The sequence below is a fragment of the Mucor velutinosus genome (assembly GCF_035048745.1).
Source record: "Mucor velutinosus strain NIH1002 chromosome Unknown tig00000268, whole genome shotgun sequence".
NCBI classification, from domain to species: domain Eukaryota; kingdom Fungi; phylum Mucoromycota; class Mucoromycetes; order Mucorales; family Mucoraceae; genus Mucor; species Mucor velutinosus.
This window is the reverse complement of record NW_027041917.1, coordinates 338,031-355,364: the sequence shown is the minus strand read 5'-3', so window position 1 is coordinate 355,364 and position 17,334 is coordinate 338,031. Positions and strand designations below refer to the sequence as shown.

Here is a 17,334-nt window from a genome sequence, read left to right as displayed (position 1 = left end):
GTTCTTATTCAGACATAGCAGCATACAACATCGAATACTGTTTGATGATTAGGAAGGGTGATGTCTTGTCAAAGAACTTTGTTCAATAGCACACAATGCATCACATGAGTATCGCCTCAACACCTACAAAGCTCTACAAATCGCAAATCGAGTGAATCTTTGTTCAAGGCTGATTAGAACCAAATAGCGCCTAACTGATACATTCTAGTTTGGAAACGAGAGATAAAGCAGATGTCAAAGAATAATGAATGGGTTTTTGACCAACACAGACTGATAACATGGACGCGTTCATAACTGAAGCATGTCTAGTGGTGACGCTGAGGACATTATATTAGAATCATTATTCTTGGATCCACACCAGCCACACCGCATAACATCACGCTTCTCGGATAATAACACCTTAGGCAGAAACAACTCATCGTATGTACAAGAGCTGATACCAACACTGTGCAATGAAACGCTGTCTTGCAACTTGCTTGAAGCGTATCCCCGGGTTGATGAGATAATGCTTACACCTGTCGTATGACAGGATTTGCAATCTCAAGAGGCAGATGCTTCAGCAGAGAGCATCTGGCATAAAGCCAAGCAGCTCTATGTCCTTTCAGAATGACAGTATGTTTGTAACATGTTGGTTAGATGTGTGCTTGATAGGCCAAACATACCAGACGTGTCAGGCCATCGACGCTAGTGATTCCCTTCACATCAAAAAAAAAAAAAAGTGTCGCACCAGGATTACAAATATAAAATGGATGTGTTACATAGCCACCTAAAGATAGATAAATGCCTCATAAAGATTGATTTAGAATAACTGTAACCTTAATTCTGTCCATTTCTGCATTGTTATTTCTTGCTTCCATTGCTTCTACAGAGAAGATCTTGTATCAGTTGCCACTGTAGGAGTGACACGACATTCTCATTTGATAGATAACAAAGGGTTTTTTTCATCTCTGTCATACGTGAAACGCACTTTGCCTTGTCTTTCATATGGCGGGATTAGCGAAAAGCATGTCAATCCGTACACAATGGAACTAAGTAGCAATTGACAGTTGAGCCTCGCGCAAGATTGAGGTATATATAATCAAACACCGCTGCTGGATGCTCTGGTCCATGAGGATCGGTAGCAGGCTAATACGATGATGTGCCATCTTGTGGAATAGGAACGGTGCCTTTGTTGTACTGTCATGACAAGTCTAGGTATACGCATAGACCCTGTGAATTGCCAAATTCCCAAAATTCCTTACTGAACGAAAACGGCCATATATAAATTTTATAAAGTAAAAAGATTGAATCATGTTACATATACAAATATCATTTAGCTTTTATTTTGCCTAAAAACAAGTGTGCACGAATTAGCCAAGTGACACTAAATGAGCGATATAATCATATTGGTAAAACCTTACAAGCATCTTTACAAATTCTTCATAATTGATTTGACCATCACCATCTACATCTGCTTCACGTAGCATAACGTCTAGTTCGTCTTCCGTTAGCTTTTCACCTTTTTTTTTTTTTTTTTTTTTTTTTTCACAGCCGATTTGATTAGACACGAGCTGGATTCTCAAATGTGATCCCATTCTACAAGGTCTACATTACCTACTGAGGCCATGATATGACGTAGTTCAGACTCTGATATGTAACCATTCCCATCTCTATCAAGCACACGAAAGGTTTCCTTGATTTCCTCTTGAATTTCTGATCCTCGGCGCTTTCTAGAGAATGCGTTAGTAGATAGAGCGTGTGTCGAAAAGAGAGAGCACACACCTTGAGAGCATGGCAACAAATTCCTCGAATTCAATACTACCATTCCCATTCCCATCAACCTCGTTAATCATGTCCTTTAATTCTGTGTCTGTTGGGTTCATGTTGAGTGATCTCATGACAGCACCTAGCTCTGATGTGTCTATAGTGCCATTGTTATCTTTGTCAAAGAGCATAAAAGCCTCTCGTGTTTCCTCGAGCATCATTTGATCAGGCACAGTCTTTTTCAAAAAAAGTTTAAATAAGATTACGTGCACAGGTGGCGTATTAAAGCAAATAGAGTCTAAGAAAAAGCTTACCATAGTGTTTTGGAGAGAGGTGAAATTAAGAAAAAAAAAAAAAAAGAGGATGGATGTCCATCATACGTAAACAATCATCTGTATTTGGAGCTCTCAACCATTTGGTTTGTTTATGTATATATACACTGTATTGCTGCTGTTGTGTTTATGTTTTATTTACAAAAAGAAAATCAGGAAAATGGCATATTATAGTTACTATTGTTGTTATTAAATGTAGAAGCAGTAATGGTGGCTGACAAGTCTTCTTCATCTGAGCCATAACATGATGATGAGTTTGATGAAGGGATCAAAGGGCCGGCATAAGGATCACTGCCCAAGAAGAAGTTACCAGGATGCACCAGGCAGCCAGGACAAGTACATTGGCTCCCACAATAACAAGTGACAATACGTGTGGTTGTAGGATAGTCTGCTTGTTGTTGTTTATCTGCAGTGTTATTGTTAGTGGACAAGGGCGTAATTGTAATCACAACTGATTCACCACTGCTGGCACTGGAGGGCTTGCAACAGGTTGAGCGAGGCGCAAAACTTCCACATTGAGAGCGCATCGTGGTAGGCATAGCATGAGGGTTGGCTTGAGAGCTGATAGCAGGAGCTGTGGCAGTCGTTGATACGCTTGAACGATGGCTGGTCGTAGACACTGATTCCAATTCATCTTCTTTCAACACATTGTTTAGAATAGCTGTCAATTCTTCGGCATTAGCCAGATCGCCCATGAATTGGCCATGGTTGTTGTTGGCGCTGTTGCTACTGTTGGACAGAATCTCAAGCTGTTCAGTAAGGTAGTCAAAATGTGTATCCATTGGCTCGCAAGCAGCAGCCAACGACGAATTTGAAGAGGAGGAAGGTGGGTGAGGAGACACTGTAGACGAAGGAGGCGTTGACAGGCTGTAGTCTGTGATTGTGTTGATGGTGAGATTGGAAGAATCAATCAAAGCATTGACAGGCAGACGATTGGCTGAAGTGGGGGTTGCTGATGTACTAGCAGGCTTCTGCTGTTGCTTGTTGGAGCGGCGTCTCCTCACTCTTGGTTGACCATCCAGAAATCTTTGAGATGTAGGCTTATGAAAGATAAAACCGAGATGCATGTTATTAGTGTTATTGTTGGTATCTTGATCATCTCCGGTATCCATCATCATATCGCTGAATAGCTGATTTGATTCCATTGCAGCCGTAGTAGTAGTAGCATGGGAGATGAGGGAAGCAGCATTTGTCAAACCAGAGGAGGCAGCAGACATGTCCATTTGATTGGGTAGTGGGGAGGTGATCAGCGCCCAAGAGTAGGACAGGTTTTCTTCATCCTTGACCAGAGGAGCCGTAGGACAGAGTGGCGCTGACAAAGAATGCGTCCCTTCTTGTGAATTGGAGGGCTGTTGTTGATATTGATTGAACCCTAAATTTGACGATGATGATGTTGATGATGACTTGATCATGGGGGCATTGTTGCTAAATGTTGCACTAGTAGCGGCATTGGAAGGTGGAGGAGCAGCAGATGTAGTAGATGTAGCAGCAACAGCCATAGCAGCATTTGTCGAGGGACATGTACATTGATCAGAATTAGCGGCGGCGACATTTGGCTTTTTGTCTTGGCATATATCCATAGTCATGATATCATTAGCCACAGGGGAAGATGTAGTAGTAGTATTCAGTGATTTAGGAGAGGACGATGAGCTATTGCGATAAATCAATAATGGGTTATTGTTGGTAGCATCGATTCCTGGCTCTAGTTATTAGGATTCTCCTGTTTATTTATATTCTTGTTTTATATATATTTACCTTTTTTATCTGTACATGCACATTTAATATGTACTTGTTTTGTTTTTCGAAGATCTCTACAAAACGTACATTGAGTGACAGGACGACCCTTCTTGCGAATCTCGAATAAGGGACGGTCAACATGACTACAATGAGAGGAGCGATGGCCCTACAAATGTGATGAATCAATCATTAATAAACTGCTAATGTAATACAAGAAAAAATTTTCTAGCTTCATTTACCTTGATGCAAGTTGAGCAAGCATATTTTAAACCGTTAATATACATTTTGATTGCTGGCGGTATTCAAGGTGTGTGTGTGTGGGGGGGGGGGATGATGAGGAGTTGGTTTTTTGTACAAATTTTGAGTGTTGGGTTTTTTTTTTTAGGGATAATAAGGATAATAATAATATTTATATGTAAAAGGGTGGTGGAAACGAAAGATACAAAGCAAAGTATCAAGCACTACTCCGATAGTTATAATTACACTTTTGGAGACGCAAAGAAATCATACCAATGTTGAAGAGAAGGTATTGAATGTTTATTGTTGGGTTAATATGCGAATAATATAAAACCAACTATAAAATTGTGTGAGGGAAATCAAAAAGATATGAGGAGTTGCAAGAGCAAGATAAGAGGAAATAATTAAGGGCTGCTAAAAGAAGAGAGGAGAAATGTATTGAATATTTAGCAATGTAAAATGTTGGAAAAGGTGGATAAGAGGAAAGAAACAAAATCTTGTGGAAAAGAGGGCAAGTATATATAGTACTCCAGAAAAAAAGGGAGATCATTTCAACACTAATCCCTCGCACACTCGAAACAGACACACACACACACACAAAACTTGCTCGGTCGCCCACACGAAAAGGAACCGCGACGATGGAATTGCGACGACCAATGTTTGAATGCTCGTCATCCCTCCCCCACTCGCAAATTACATTTAAATGGAGCTAGCTCAGAACACAAGGAATTGTGATGTGTAAATAAAGGGGGGGGGAGGGGATGAGGGAGGAGGATCACAGAGTGGTGGGCTTGAGGCCTTCTTCCTTTCAAATCAGCTGGTCCTAACAAATGCTCAATAGCGATTTTAACTCAAATCGAATAATTTTTTCTATGAAATCTCCGCATCAACAGGCACAGCAGCACACACGCACACACACACACACACACACAAGGCACAACATCAATATAAATACGATAATACAGATGTACAAGTCTTGTATAAGAATAGAAAAAGTGGCGCACAATATAAAAAATAAGACTTTCATCCGTTCATGTACCACAAATACCTGCGTAAACTGTAAATCAAAACCCTTATAGCTTTGTATGGAAGAGATAAATTTTTTTTTTCGATTATTTTGAAATGAAGACATCCCGCTGGGATCCGGTCCTGAAACCTCTTTACTTGTCCACGATAGACATATATGCTTAGTTTGAACGACGTGTTAGCATCCACATGCAAAGATCATAGCGCAGACTACGGATAGATGTACATTGCAATACTCAAATTAGCAGTAGATGAGGTTGTCTCCATGGTACTCATTTGTCTGGATTGTGAAAATTACATTTCACTAGCTGATGTACACTTTTGAATGGCTCATGAGCACTGATATACATGTTCATCCCGAGGAACCCAGACAGGTGGAAGAGTGTATACCTATCGTGTAGTAAATTTTATTCAAGAACAGTAAATCAGCACCGTTATATGGAATGGAAGCCAAGACAAGAAGATCCAGAACAATCGTGCCTGTTCATTCTAAATTGAATAATAAGTATGCTTTTGCATTATGCCTCCATGTCTTCTTATCGATAATGTACGTTCTTTTATTAGTAAAGCACAGACATGGCAACATACAATGAGTTGTAATTACGGTCATTCGCATTTAAAAGACATCTTCATTCCTTGAAGCGATTAAAATGAATGATGTGGTTTTGTCTCATTATGATGACGATGATTTATTAAATGTAGTGGAGTTTTCGTTATTGATGGTTTCTTGCGGGAAATGTTTCTTGTCTGGTTACTGAAAACCCAAAAAAAAAAAGTACTCCTTGCTGTTCTTTGTCGCATTGTAGCATGAGGTCTCCTTCTTATGGTAGCTGCTGCCGTATACATTCATGCGCTTGTTTAAATTTCATTGTGCGAGCCACAGAAGATACAATTTGCGTATATTGGCAAGTGGACTATCCAGAATGATGACAATATCAAGGGGTAAAAGCCGGACAGCATTCAATACTATGCCCGCTGTTGGTTTTACCTGAATATATACATTGGCATTCATCGTTCCGCTTGATTCTTTACACACATGCTACATGCTACAGTTAAAAAACGTACGATTTCCTTCTGGCTCCTGTTGGGAATGTCATATATTGCCACATAATTAGAAACATTGATTAAATCAATAGATCCATTTGCGATTAAGGGATGTTGAAAGTGACTACATCTCCAACTCAACTACATGCCGAAATCCAACCTTTGATGTACCACAATTGCCAATACTTGCCATTCATTGCAATATGTACTAATGCAAGAGCCCAATGGCAGGAAGAATGCAATCATTGCAATGATCAAGTTGGCATGGTAACCGTACCACCAATGTACCGTGTACAAATCAAGCTTTATTTCCTGGATCTGATTGAGTTGAAGTAAAACATCCTAAGCACCCCGTATAATAAAAATGCCATATAAAGGCATATTTTACCTTATGATGGGTTTGACATTGGAGATGGGGGGGAGAGGAAAATTCTTTAAAATTCTTGGCAGCGTCATTCGGCTCCAATCCCAGCTTTTGCATTTGCTGACTGTTAAGAAACAATCATTGCAAAATCAAATTCATCCTATGTATCATTCAATAAACTCAACCAATACATCATAGTGTTGTATTTCCATGTATTATATTTGGTATATTCATGTTTCAAGTTGAACAAATGTCTGTGATCCAGGCACTTCTGATTAAACTTTGGTATCATTGACTTGATCAGTTTTACTTTTGAATGCCAAGAGAGAGAGGTAACATCATGCAGAGTTTTGTGTCGTGCCTAGGACAGAAACCATTGAATCAGTCATCTATAGAGTTTGTAGTGAGCTGACAACGGACCAGACAAGAAATAGCTCAAAACCTACCTACTTGACAACCAGTCTTGGCTGTTGTTGCAGACCATCTCATAACGCATTCAAATTCGACACCAATGTATCTGATTTCCATTTGTGATTGTAATATCATACTAGTATCTATTGAAACTTCTGTTCTTAGCGCTCATCTATTACGTGAAGGTCGCCCAATTCTGATCCGTTACTATGGATATGACTTTTATTGGATGCTCTATACTTGAATCAATAGCAGCGGTTCCTATACGCATAAGCAACGTATTTACAATACCTCTTACTGCTCAAAAATAGACAACACACAGCAAAACTTAGATACACTTCGGCCGTGATTTCCCGCGCTAGAAGTTGTTTTAGACCGCCAGAATAGTACCATACAATTGATCTCATCGACCACCAACTTACTGATGCCATTACTCCATTTTTTTGGGATCGCCAAAAATCGACAAAAAACCATGAGGGGTACCTCATGGTCATGGCTCTTCCCGCTAAAAAACAGAAAACAGGTTCAACGACCGAAAGTAGCACCTCCAAGGCTACAAATACCGTTGTTGACGCATCATGGGCAAAGGTAACGAAGGGCATCAAGCATACAACGATGACCTTCAATCCAACGATCGTAAAGACACCCATCACACCTTCCACCGCCACCAGTGAATCGAATCAGTCTCTGATGACCGAGGACGCCACCGTCAGCAAAAGTATGGAAATGGTTCGACCCTTCCTCAAGGGCATTGAAGACAACTCGGTGCTCATCGACATTACTGGTTTGCCTAATCAACAGCTCTTACGAGAGGCTCTGCAAGCATTCAACAAAGATGCTCATCTCAGAAAAGGCTACAACGATTATATCGGCAAAGTATCTCGCACTCGCAAGTATATGAATCGAGAGATCATGGAAACATGTTGGATCCACGACAGTCCTGGCCACATCGCAATCCTGCAGGGCTTCAATCTGACGGATGGGACCTTTGTCAAGGGTTTCCCCTCTCTTCCAGCTAATGATACTATAGTTAATGTTCGTTTAGACAGACTACCCATGGAGCCAGTTCCTGTCCTGAAATCTTTGATAAAGGATAGACTGTCACATTTTGGAGAAGTCTTGGACTATGGCATCTCCTTCACTCAGGGCGACTACGTCGGACAAGGCTATGCCACTCTGAACATCACCCCCAAGCCAGACGAACCAGCGTATGAAATCTTGGATCGAATTATCTACTTCAGATTGGATAATGGCACCAACCGTCAGGTCCTTCTCAAATGGCAAGATATGCCAGATTTTTGTCGTCTCTGTCAAAAACCGGATCATTGCAAAGCCGATTGTCCTGATGCCAAGAGGTACACGCAATGCTACAACTGCAATCAACATGGACATGTCAGTCGCAACTGCCCTAGACAGGATAACACTGACACCCCCAACAAGAAGCCCACTACGATCCCCAGGAAAGATCGCAAGGTACCTACTCCGATCATTCCCCGAGAGCCCAACCCTCCCATTGGCCCTAGAGTGGTAGTAGCCAAGACCCAGGAAACCACAGACACTGAGTCAGCCAAGAAGCAACAGCAACAGAACAAGCCTGAACCCACCAAGGAGGAGGAAGAGGGTACTGATGAGGACAACATGAATATTGATTCTCCCACTCCTCAACCCAAAAGTAACAATGATGACGTTACACCAAATGCAGATGCTGCGAGCGCACAGACATCTGCCAACAACACGCAAACATTGACATCATTCAATGCAGCTGAATCAACTCTGAATGGACAAGAGCTGATCAAGCAATTTATGCCTGATGACAGTATGAAGGAGCCTCTCATTCAGGAACGACCAGATCTGGAAGATGGCAGAGATGGCAAAAAGCTCAGAACGGAGCAGGAACAGCGCGCCAATCTCACCAGGCGCTTCACCAGAGGCAGTGCAGCCAGCAAATTCAATACTGTCACCGACAAGGGCGGCAAAGGAGCTTCAGACGACTCCCAAGGGCAGGAAACATCAGAAACTGCTCAGTCCAACCCTCAACACTTAGAATAATATGATGATTAGAGCACCTAATCATCGATTGCGGATTGCGACTCTCAACTGTCGTGGTCTGACACACAAAAACATAAAAAACGCAGAAAAAAAATTCATAAAATACCTCAAAACATCAGACATTGATATTCTTGCCATCCAGGAATCTCATGCTGACAAAAAAGATACTCAAGACACTTTAGATATGCAGTTTTCCAGCAAGTCCAGCACCTACACCAAACATTGCGGAATCATATCACTTAACAACAGATACATTATTACACCCATTGACACTGGCATCGATGGTAGATTTATACTAGCACACGTACATTATGCGACGGAAGAGGAACCAAACTCCTCCAACTCCATAGCCACAATACTCAACATATACGGAAAAGCAGCATCAAGAAAAGACAACGTGGAATTCTACACGGAATTGATGCAACACAGATTTTTGATACACAAGATTACAACTATTCAGAACAACATGATTATTTTGGGAGATTTCAACTACAAATATGAGTCTCGCCGATCTAATGGAACAGTCGAAGCAACTACAGTCGAATGGACAGCCTTATTGGAGGAATATTTCATCGATTGCTTTTGGGAAAACAAGAGCGCCACTTTTCATGGATCCAACAATCTCCATTACATCTTGGACTACATCTTCTGCAACAACACTTCCTATGGAACAGTTACAGAATGTACCCAGGAGTTTATGAACTCGACATGGACAGATCATGAAATGCTGGTCATTACTTTACAACTGCAAAAGGATGCAACACAGGGGCCTGGCGCCTACAAATGCAATCCCTTTTTGGCCAACAACCACAAGTTTCGTCGTGAATTGGTGATCTTCTTGCAAGGTCTACAGCCGCAAGTTGAGCTCAAGACAGCCACCCAATCCCCTCAAGAGATCTGGGACTGGATCAAAGACGAGTTTAAGGAGCATGTCCGACAATTCCAACTGGAAGAAGTCAACTGGCGTAGAAAGGCACTGAAGACGTTACAAGCAAAACGGAATCGGTGTATGCGAGCAAAGAAGAACCGGGGACTGATATTTCAAGGGCTAGACACCATCAACCAACAAATTGGTGCGTTACAAGACTCTATCGCCGAAATTGAAGTCCTCAAATTAGGGAAGTATTGGAGAGAAAATGGAGAGAAAAATGCTGGGTTCTTGAAGAAACTCACCGTATCTAGACAGAATCAACGTCAATTGAAACAACTGAGGCATCCAGTTACTCAAGAATTGCATTCTGATCAAGGTACTATGAGCGAGATCGCTGGCAGCTTTTACACGAATTTGTACACACCAACTCCACCCGATGCCAGATCAATGCGGCTATTGTTGGATCAAATCACACCTGACATGCAACTTGACGGTGAACAGCAATCACTCCTCGAACTACCAGTAGAGCTAGATGATTTGTTGTTTGAATGTAAAAGATCGCCTAAATTTGCGTCTCCCGGCAGCGATGGCATCCCTTACCAACTCCTCCGGCTGATTCTCAAGTTCCCACCCCTCCACTCTCTCATCACCACGGTCTACAATGATGCCCTCACCAAAGGCATATTTCCTGCGTCTTGGAACGTCTCCCTCATGACAATCCTCTACAAGAAAAATGACCCCAATGACATGGCAAATTATAGACCTATCTCCCTCTGCAACACTGACTACAAACTCTTGACACGTTTGCTTAATCATCGAATGATGGAAGTCGCTAAGCAACTGATCAACGAGAACCAAGCGGGATTCGTACCTGGGCGGTTCATTGCCCAAAACGCTCTGCGGTGTCAGGTCATAATGGAAGATGCTGAACGAACCATGAACTTGGCCAAGAAGAACAATGTGATACACCAAATGCCCAAAGCAATTGGCCTTAGTCTTGATCAGGAAAAAGCGTACGATCGAGTTAACCTCTCGTACCTTCAAACAGCACTCATTACTTATGGCTTCCCTGCTAATCTTGTCCGCTGCATCATCAACATGATGGGCCAAAATCTCTTGCGCATCAATGTGAATGGTTACTTTACTGATGATATTCCCAAGCTGCGAGGCTTAAAGCAAGGTGACCCCATTTCCTCTATTTTGTACAATTTGGCTATTGAACCCTTTCTGCGGTCTATTCTCAATGATCCATTATACCACGGCTATCAAATGCAGTATGCAACTGACCATCCCAACTATAATGCTAATGACCCTTTAGTTCATGTGTCAAAAATCCTATGTTACGCTGACGATGCTTTTGTATTTGTTCAAGACCTTCCTGATCTGGCAAGACTCGAGTACCACTTAGATGTCTATTGCAATGCAACCAATGCCAAGATTAACTACAACAAGGTCGAAGCTATCTCGCTCTCTGGTCAAAACACATGGTCATATTGGCAAGCACGACTCTCGGAAATGAATATCACAAAATTCACATCCAACATGGATTCCAATCCAGTGATCTATCTCGGGTTTCCTCTGCTGCAATCGGTTCAACAACGTGAAGTATTTATCGGTGGTCTTGTCGACAATCTCCGGACAGCTACCAAAATCCACAGTGTAAGAAGTCTCTCCGTCGTTGGCAAAGCTACAGTGCTCAACAGTTTGATTTTGTCCAAATGCTGGTATGTACTACGAGTAACTCCGTTTGCTCAAAGTAATGTCCAAGCTATCCAGTCCATTTGCACCAAGTTTCTACGAAAAGGCATCTTTCCTGTTATCCCCTGGGCCACATGGACCAAGCCGAAGCCATTAGGTGGATTAGGTGTTCTGGATGTTGCTCTGCAACAATCAGCCCTATACTTTCGTTGGGTTCAACCGCTCCTCCATCCCTCTGACTCGCCCCACATCCTAGATCTCATGCTGGTCATGCTAGTGAATAAGCAAAATCAGAGTGCGCATGTGCAGGTTCCGTTGCTCTTTCCCCTCACACGAACCACTGGTCTCACCAAACAACGCACCAACACGGTAACAATGATCTACAAATCAGTTGACCGCCTCAAACGCATCAATGAACCAGTTCACCTCAATATTGCTACCGCCTCAATCCTACCTGTCAAAGCCATTCTGCAGCCGTCTGCCACTGTCTCCAAAATGCCGATTAGGGCCACTCAGTTGCAAGTAAAGGATCTTTATCAACCCAATCCTGACCAACCTCTGCAACTCGAAGCACGAAAAGCACCAACCATCCCAGCTGACATTCGACGCGCTTGCAAGAAAATCCTGAAGCAAATCAACGAGAACAAAGTACATATCCAGCCGTACTTTAGCCTCATGCTACAACCCCCTCAGGGTGGCACCAACCGCACAACCGACATCTCCTTCAAACCGTTTATTGACTCCTATGATTTCAACAGCCAGCAAGGCCTCACTCGACAGATTTCAACCAGAACATTCCGCACAGCATGCATCGAGGCTCACACCTCCAGCATTGCCAGGTCCAACTGGAATTTCTTCTGGTCTCTGTCCCTGAACCTTGTCCACCGTAATGTCATCTATCGCTTCCTCACCCACACCATCCCGACCAAACGCCTGCTACACTACTTTGAGATAGCTGAGTCACCTCTCTGCCCGATCTGTGGTAACGAAGAAAATGCTGTACACTTGCTTTTCCTCTGTTCCAGTAAGGCATCCATCTGGAAAGCTATCATCTTTGAATTCTTGTGGCCAACCGTTTCGATTGGTGATATTATCCAAGCCTGTTCCTCTCTTGACTTTGAAAACATCAAGTATGTCTCCAAATCATACACCACTGCTCACATGGTCGTACTGGTAACACTTGGCAACATTTGGCGAGCTCAAGTTCGTATGATCTTTCACTCGACTCCATTTATATGGATCGATGTGGTCCAGCAGATCAAGAACGAGCTCCTTCAACTACATGCCCAAACTGAAATTCACAAGCAATTGTAATTCTCTAATCACAATTGTCATCTATCATCTGTTCCTGTCATCTATCGCTTTATCCTAAATACAATTGAATATCATATCAATTGCGCCCGCCTCTTGGTAGTGCCCTAGGGACCTACTTACACGGAGCAATCAATAAAAACAATTTAAAAAAATAAAAAAAAAAGGTACCTCATGGTTTCCATTAAAATTTAAACAATCGCGTTTTTGACCGCCAAAACAAAGACTTTTACTAAGGCATGTAGTAAATCAAAATGTTTCTATCAATTCAAGGCAACTTCTGAAACTTTCTTTTTAAGATTTCAGTATATGAAATCTCGACATTCTGGCCAAAAACTACATTTCTTATTTTTATATATTGCCCAATAAGTTCAATCTAAACATTTTCTATAATTAGTACCATAGGAAACGTCTTGAAAAGTACTCCAAGAAAGCTTAAGGAAGTATGGGGTGATTAGCACATATCCTATAGTTGAAGCTTGCACAATAGGTCGAATCATGTCCTAAAAGTTCGAAAATCAGCAAATCGAAACAGAGCATAAAGCGGCAATTTAATTAATTTTGGTAGTTGCTCAAAATGCCTTGTCCATGAAGACAATCAATGTTTGTGATGCTAATACGAAGGGAGTTGAGAATTGGCAGGTGTTATAGCTTAGTCTGGCTATTTTACTCTGTCTTTGTTATATGTTTTTATATCTCAATCGCTGTAAATTGTTAATCCGAATGCGAAATACATGAGATAATCCAACTAAAGCATAATACAGCAAGGTTCTTTCTTGTTACTACCGAGGGCTAGCTATGTGGAGGACAGCTACTAGTATTACAGTTCCTCCAATTTTTTTTTGGGTTTAGAAGACTGGAAAGATATTTCAATTTTACAGGAGGACGGTTAATACATTTTATCGGTTGTAGCTTTCATTCAAAATACAAGCTTTTTTAATATGACATTCTACATCAGCTTCACTTCAAGCCTTTCGCGTATCAATCTTTGCTAGCCGGTCAATCTCGCTATACTCGATGTCGGCGTCGCCCTGCGGGCTCTCACCGAAGACATTTATATCAAATATAATAAAACTCTGGTATATCAAGTAGAGTTTAAACGATCGGCTATTAGTTAGTAAAAGAAAGGTTATATCGGAGCCACCAAGAGGAGGAGAGGAGGCATGCCCCTCAACGCCCTTTTTGCTTCCACTGATATCAAGCGAAGCCTATTATTGAGATGATGTGAAAAAAATTCAAGCTTTATGCAGCAATTGTACACCACAATTGCCATACCATTCACTGCTGCTAATGCTCTTTATAAAATGGCAACATAAAGCTGGCTATAAGTAAATACAGGGCTTGCGTAAGATCTACAGCGACTTTTTTGAGATATTGTCATTGTAAAAGACACTTTCATAGGAAAAAAAAAAACTCCCAAGAAAAAAACTATTTGGGCTAAACAATTGTCCTTTCAAATCTATAATCCGCTTTTGATTAGCATCGCAACCATCATTGTTACCATCATTGTCATCATCAGAAAGGCATTTGGGCCAGATAGCAACAAAGCCGCCCGCTAAAATTTATTAAAACTCAGTTAATTTTTTCTACCCAAGATTGGCCAAATTTCGTCTTTTGTCGACTTCTTTAATCTATTTCGTTATGTTCGACTATATAATCTGTGATGATCACCCTATGCTTCCTAATACATCCTTGAAGTGCTTTTCAAGGCGCTTCCAATGGTGTCAAGTAAAATAGATGTTTGAATAAACTTATTGAGCAATTTCAGAAAATATGAGATAAGGTTTTTGGCCAAAAAGTCGAAATTTTACGTATCAAAGCTCCACAAAGATGATTTCAGGGGCTGCGTAAAATTTGATAGAAACATTTTGATTCAATATATACCATAGTAAAAGTTTTCATTTTCAAGGTAAAAAATGCGATCGTTTGATTTTTGTCAAAAAGCATGAGGTGCCTCTCCTGGTTTTCGGTCGATTTTTGGCCATTTTTTTTTTTTTGGCCCAAAAAGTTGAGCAAAGGTGTCAGGAAGCCACTACCACTCAAGTACAATTGTTTGGCGTTATTCTGGTGGCTCATAACGGTCTAAATGTCAAGATATAAAGGCTCGAAAGCTGTCAAATTTGGTTATGTATTGCTTTATAGAGTTTATTTACACGGCATAAATCATATCTTTGATAGCTGCAATTTACTGGCATGGCAGTTCCGTAACCTATACAATTTTTAATTCGAATAGGAGGCATATTGGTTTTGGTAAAACTGATTCATGCAATTTTTAATGCGTTGTGTTGTGGGTAAGCTTATTGATAATGAAAATGAGAAGCCAAATTTGCTGCTCGAATACTATGGTTTTGCACATTTGCTTCGCTACGGTAAAACGCTCATTAAGGCCTATGTTACCAAATGTTGCCTTGAAACCACAAATCACTCAATTCGCAGCCAAATACTTGGTAAGAAACTACCTGAATTAGATGCTTTATACTCTTGGGAGAAGAATTTTTGATTTCTGACTAGCTATAACGACGTTTTTTCATAGTTTTTTAATATCATCATAACATAATAAATGTTCAGTCCTTAGACACTTTACAACCCTAATAATATGGAACCTGAGTTTCAAGGCATCTGTCTGGCCTGGCTCATATGAGAATAATGATTTTACAATCAATCAACAAAAACCACTGTTAGTTTTACCCTCTTTCCTCTGCTCAATGCTGTCAACGTTTCATTTGAACGACGTTTTGGAGCCTCAGAGATTTCACTACTTACTACAAACATCTCACGCAGCCCATGAATCGTCAATGTCCAGACTAACGTTATTAAATATAGAATGCAAGACGATGTCGTTATGAACGATATAGAATGCAATAAAATATTATTATAAACGATAGCGTTATGGCCTGTCACCTACTTTTTGTACGCTTCAAGAGCATTTACTACTGTATTGCAGTATGAAAAGGGCATTGAGTTTGCCAGCTGGCCCCACAAGCCAAATTTAATTCAAACCCAGAATCATAGTTTGTTCCAGATTGGACAAATCTTGATAATTTTGGACTCGATTAAGCTATTTTTGCAGATTCAACTAAGTAGAATATAATGATCATCCTGTATTTTCTTAAGCTTTCTTGGAGTATTTTTCAAGGCGCATCCAACGGTACTAAGTAAAATAGATGATTTGAATAAACTTATCAAATGATTTATGAAAATATGAAAAGAGGTTTCTGGCCAAAATGTCGAAATTTTATATATCAAAGTCCCACAAAGATGATTTCAGAGGTTGCTTTGAATCGATAGAAACATTTTGATTCAAGATATACCATAGTAAAAGTCTCCGTTATCAAGGTGAAAAACGCGATCGTTTGATTTTCGATGAAAACCATGAGGGGTACCTCATGCTTTTTGGTCGATTTTCGGTCATGTTTTTTTGATCCCCAAAAAGTTGAGCAAAGGTGTCAGGAACTAACTGCCAGATGGCAGCAACTGTTTAATTCTATTCTGACGATCTAAAAAGGCCTTGAACGCGAGAAAACGCAGTTCAAATGCACTCAAATTTTGCTGTATTAGGCACACTTTTGACTAAAAAGGGATAATATCTGTATGATACTTGCCCGTATATGAAGCAACTACCTGTATATGGATGTAGAACATCACATAAGAATCAGATCCACAGAGAATATGAAGGGTTTTTATGTGTAAGTGGAGAGTCAACATGAAAGTAGCAGTATTTTGGTAAGATACGCAAGAGCAATCAGTAGCACGAGCTGCCGCTGCGCAAGTTGGTTTCCACCGAAACGAAGCGTAGGTCAGGAAACCACCCAAAGTGTTGAAAGGCTCGTATTATTAAAGAGTTGTCCTATTTGAAGTTTATCAGAACCCTGACTCTTAGCCAGCATGCTTGAAGGTCGGCTTACCAAGGGTGTTAAAGATGGAAATACACGCCTACTAGATTACAAAACATAGGATCCGACCTTTATTTTTAGATTCGGCATGGGGATTTGATCAAAGAACCGAGTCAAACCTATGTAATGTTTGTTGTTGCAGACAAAATTGAAAATCAAGCTGTATGCTTCTCACTATCATGCATGCTATCGATGAGCGTACCGACTGGTGCGTTCATTCAGAGTGGTACAAGGACGCCTCAATGCCTGCAAATAGTAAAACGCATCCCATCAATGCTACGCAAAACGGTGTGTCTCTACTTCGTCATTCTTATTCATTTTCTCTCAGTAGCTTGCAGCCGTGCGCTAGTGCTCCGTCTGTCAATCATTTTCCCAAGCTGAAGAGCAATGGCTACTGTTATACACCAAAGGCAAGGCATTGCAAGCAAGGCTTTCCACAAATATAAATGAAGGCGCTTGATTAAACTTTAGAAAGAGGAAAGCTTTGTAGATAAATATAGGGAAATGTTTATTTTCTGATTTATGATACATATACAAGATAAGATATGAAAAAAGGGTGAATTTTATAATAAAAGAGTTGGGTGGTTTACAATAATATGTTTCTAAAATGATGAATGT

The 17,334-nt window shown here is 40.8% G+C and overlaps 4 protein-coding genes across 4 annotated transcripts; 2 read left to right on the top strand and 2 right to left on the bottom strand.

Annotated features, from left to right (window-relative positions):
* Nucleotides 1-1,558: 1,558 nt before the first annotated feature.
* On the bottom strand, nucleotides 1,559-2,060 carry ATC70_003883 (uncharacterized protein; the record flags this gene model as incomplete). Its single annotated transcript, XM_064823238.1, has 3 exons — nucleotides 1,559-1,709; nucleotides 1,762-1,979; nucleotides 2,058-2,060. 3 exons carry the CDS (start codon nucleotides 2,058-2,060, stop codon nucleotides 1,559-1,561), a joined length of 372 nt encoding a protein of 123 aa, XP_064678550.1.
* A 167-nt stretch (nucleotides 2,061-2,227) lies between these two features.
* On the bottom strand, nucleotides 2,228-4,096 carry ATC70_003882 (uncharacterized protein; the record flags this gene model as incomplete). Its single annotated transcript, XM_064823237.1, has 4 exons — nucleotides 2,228-3,771; nucleotides 3,831-3,839; nucleotides 3,900-3,978; nucleotides 4,052-4,096. The coding sequence occupies 4 exons, from the start codon at nucleotides 4,094-4,096 to the stop codon at nucleotides 2,228-2,230; spliced, it is 1,677 nt and encodes a 558-aa protein (XP_064678549.1).
* Nucleotides 4,097-7,380: 3,284 nt separating this feature from the next.
* Nucleotides 7,381-8,943, top strand: CCC1_1 (Protein ccc1; the record flags this gene model as incomplete). Its single annotated transcript, XM_064823236.1, has 1 exon — nucleotides 7,381-8,943. The coding sequence occupies one exon, from the start codon at nucleotides 7,381-7,383 to the stop codon at nucleotides 8,941-8,943; it is 1,563 nt and encodes a 520-aa protein (XP_064678548.1).
* A 184-nt stretch (nucleotides 8,944-9,127) lies between these two features.
* SYM1_1 (Protein required for ethanol metabolism) lies at nucleotides 9,128-12,826 on the top strand (the record flags this gene model as incomplete). Its single annotated transcript, XM_064823235.1, has 1 exon — nucleotides 9,128-12,826. The coding sequence occupies one exon, from the start codon at nucleotides 9,128-9,130 to the stop codon at nucleotides 12,824-12,826; it is 3,699 nt and encodes a 1,232-aa protein (XP_064678547.1).
* Between the last annotated feature and the right edge of the window lie 4,508 nt (nucleotides 12,827-17,334).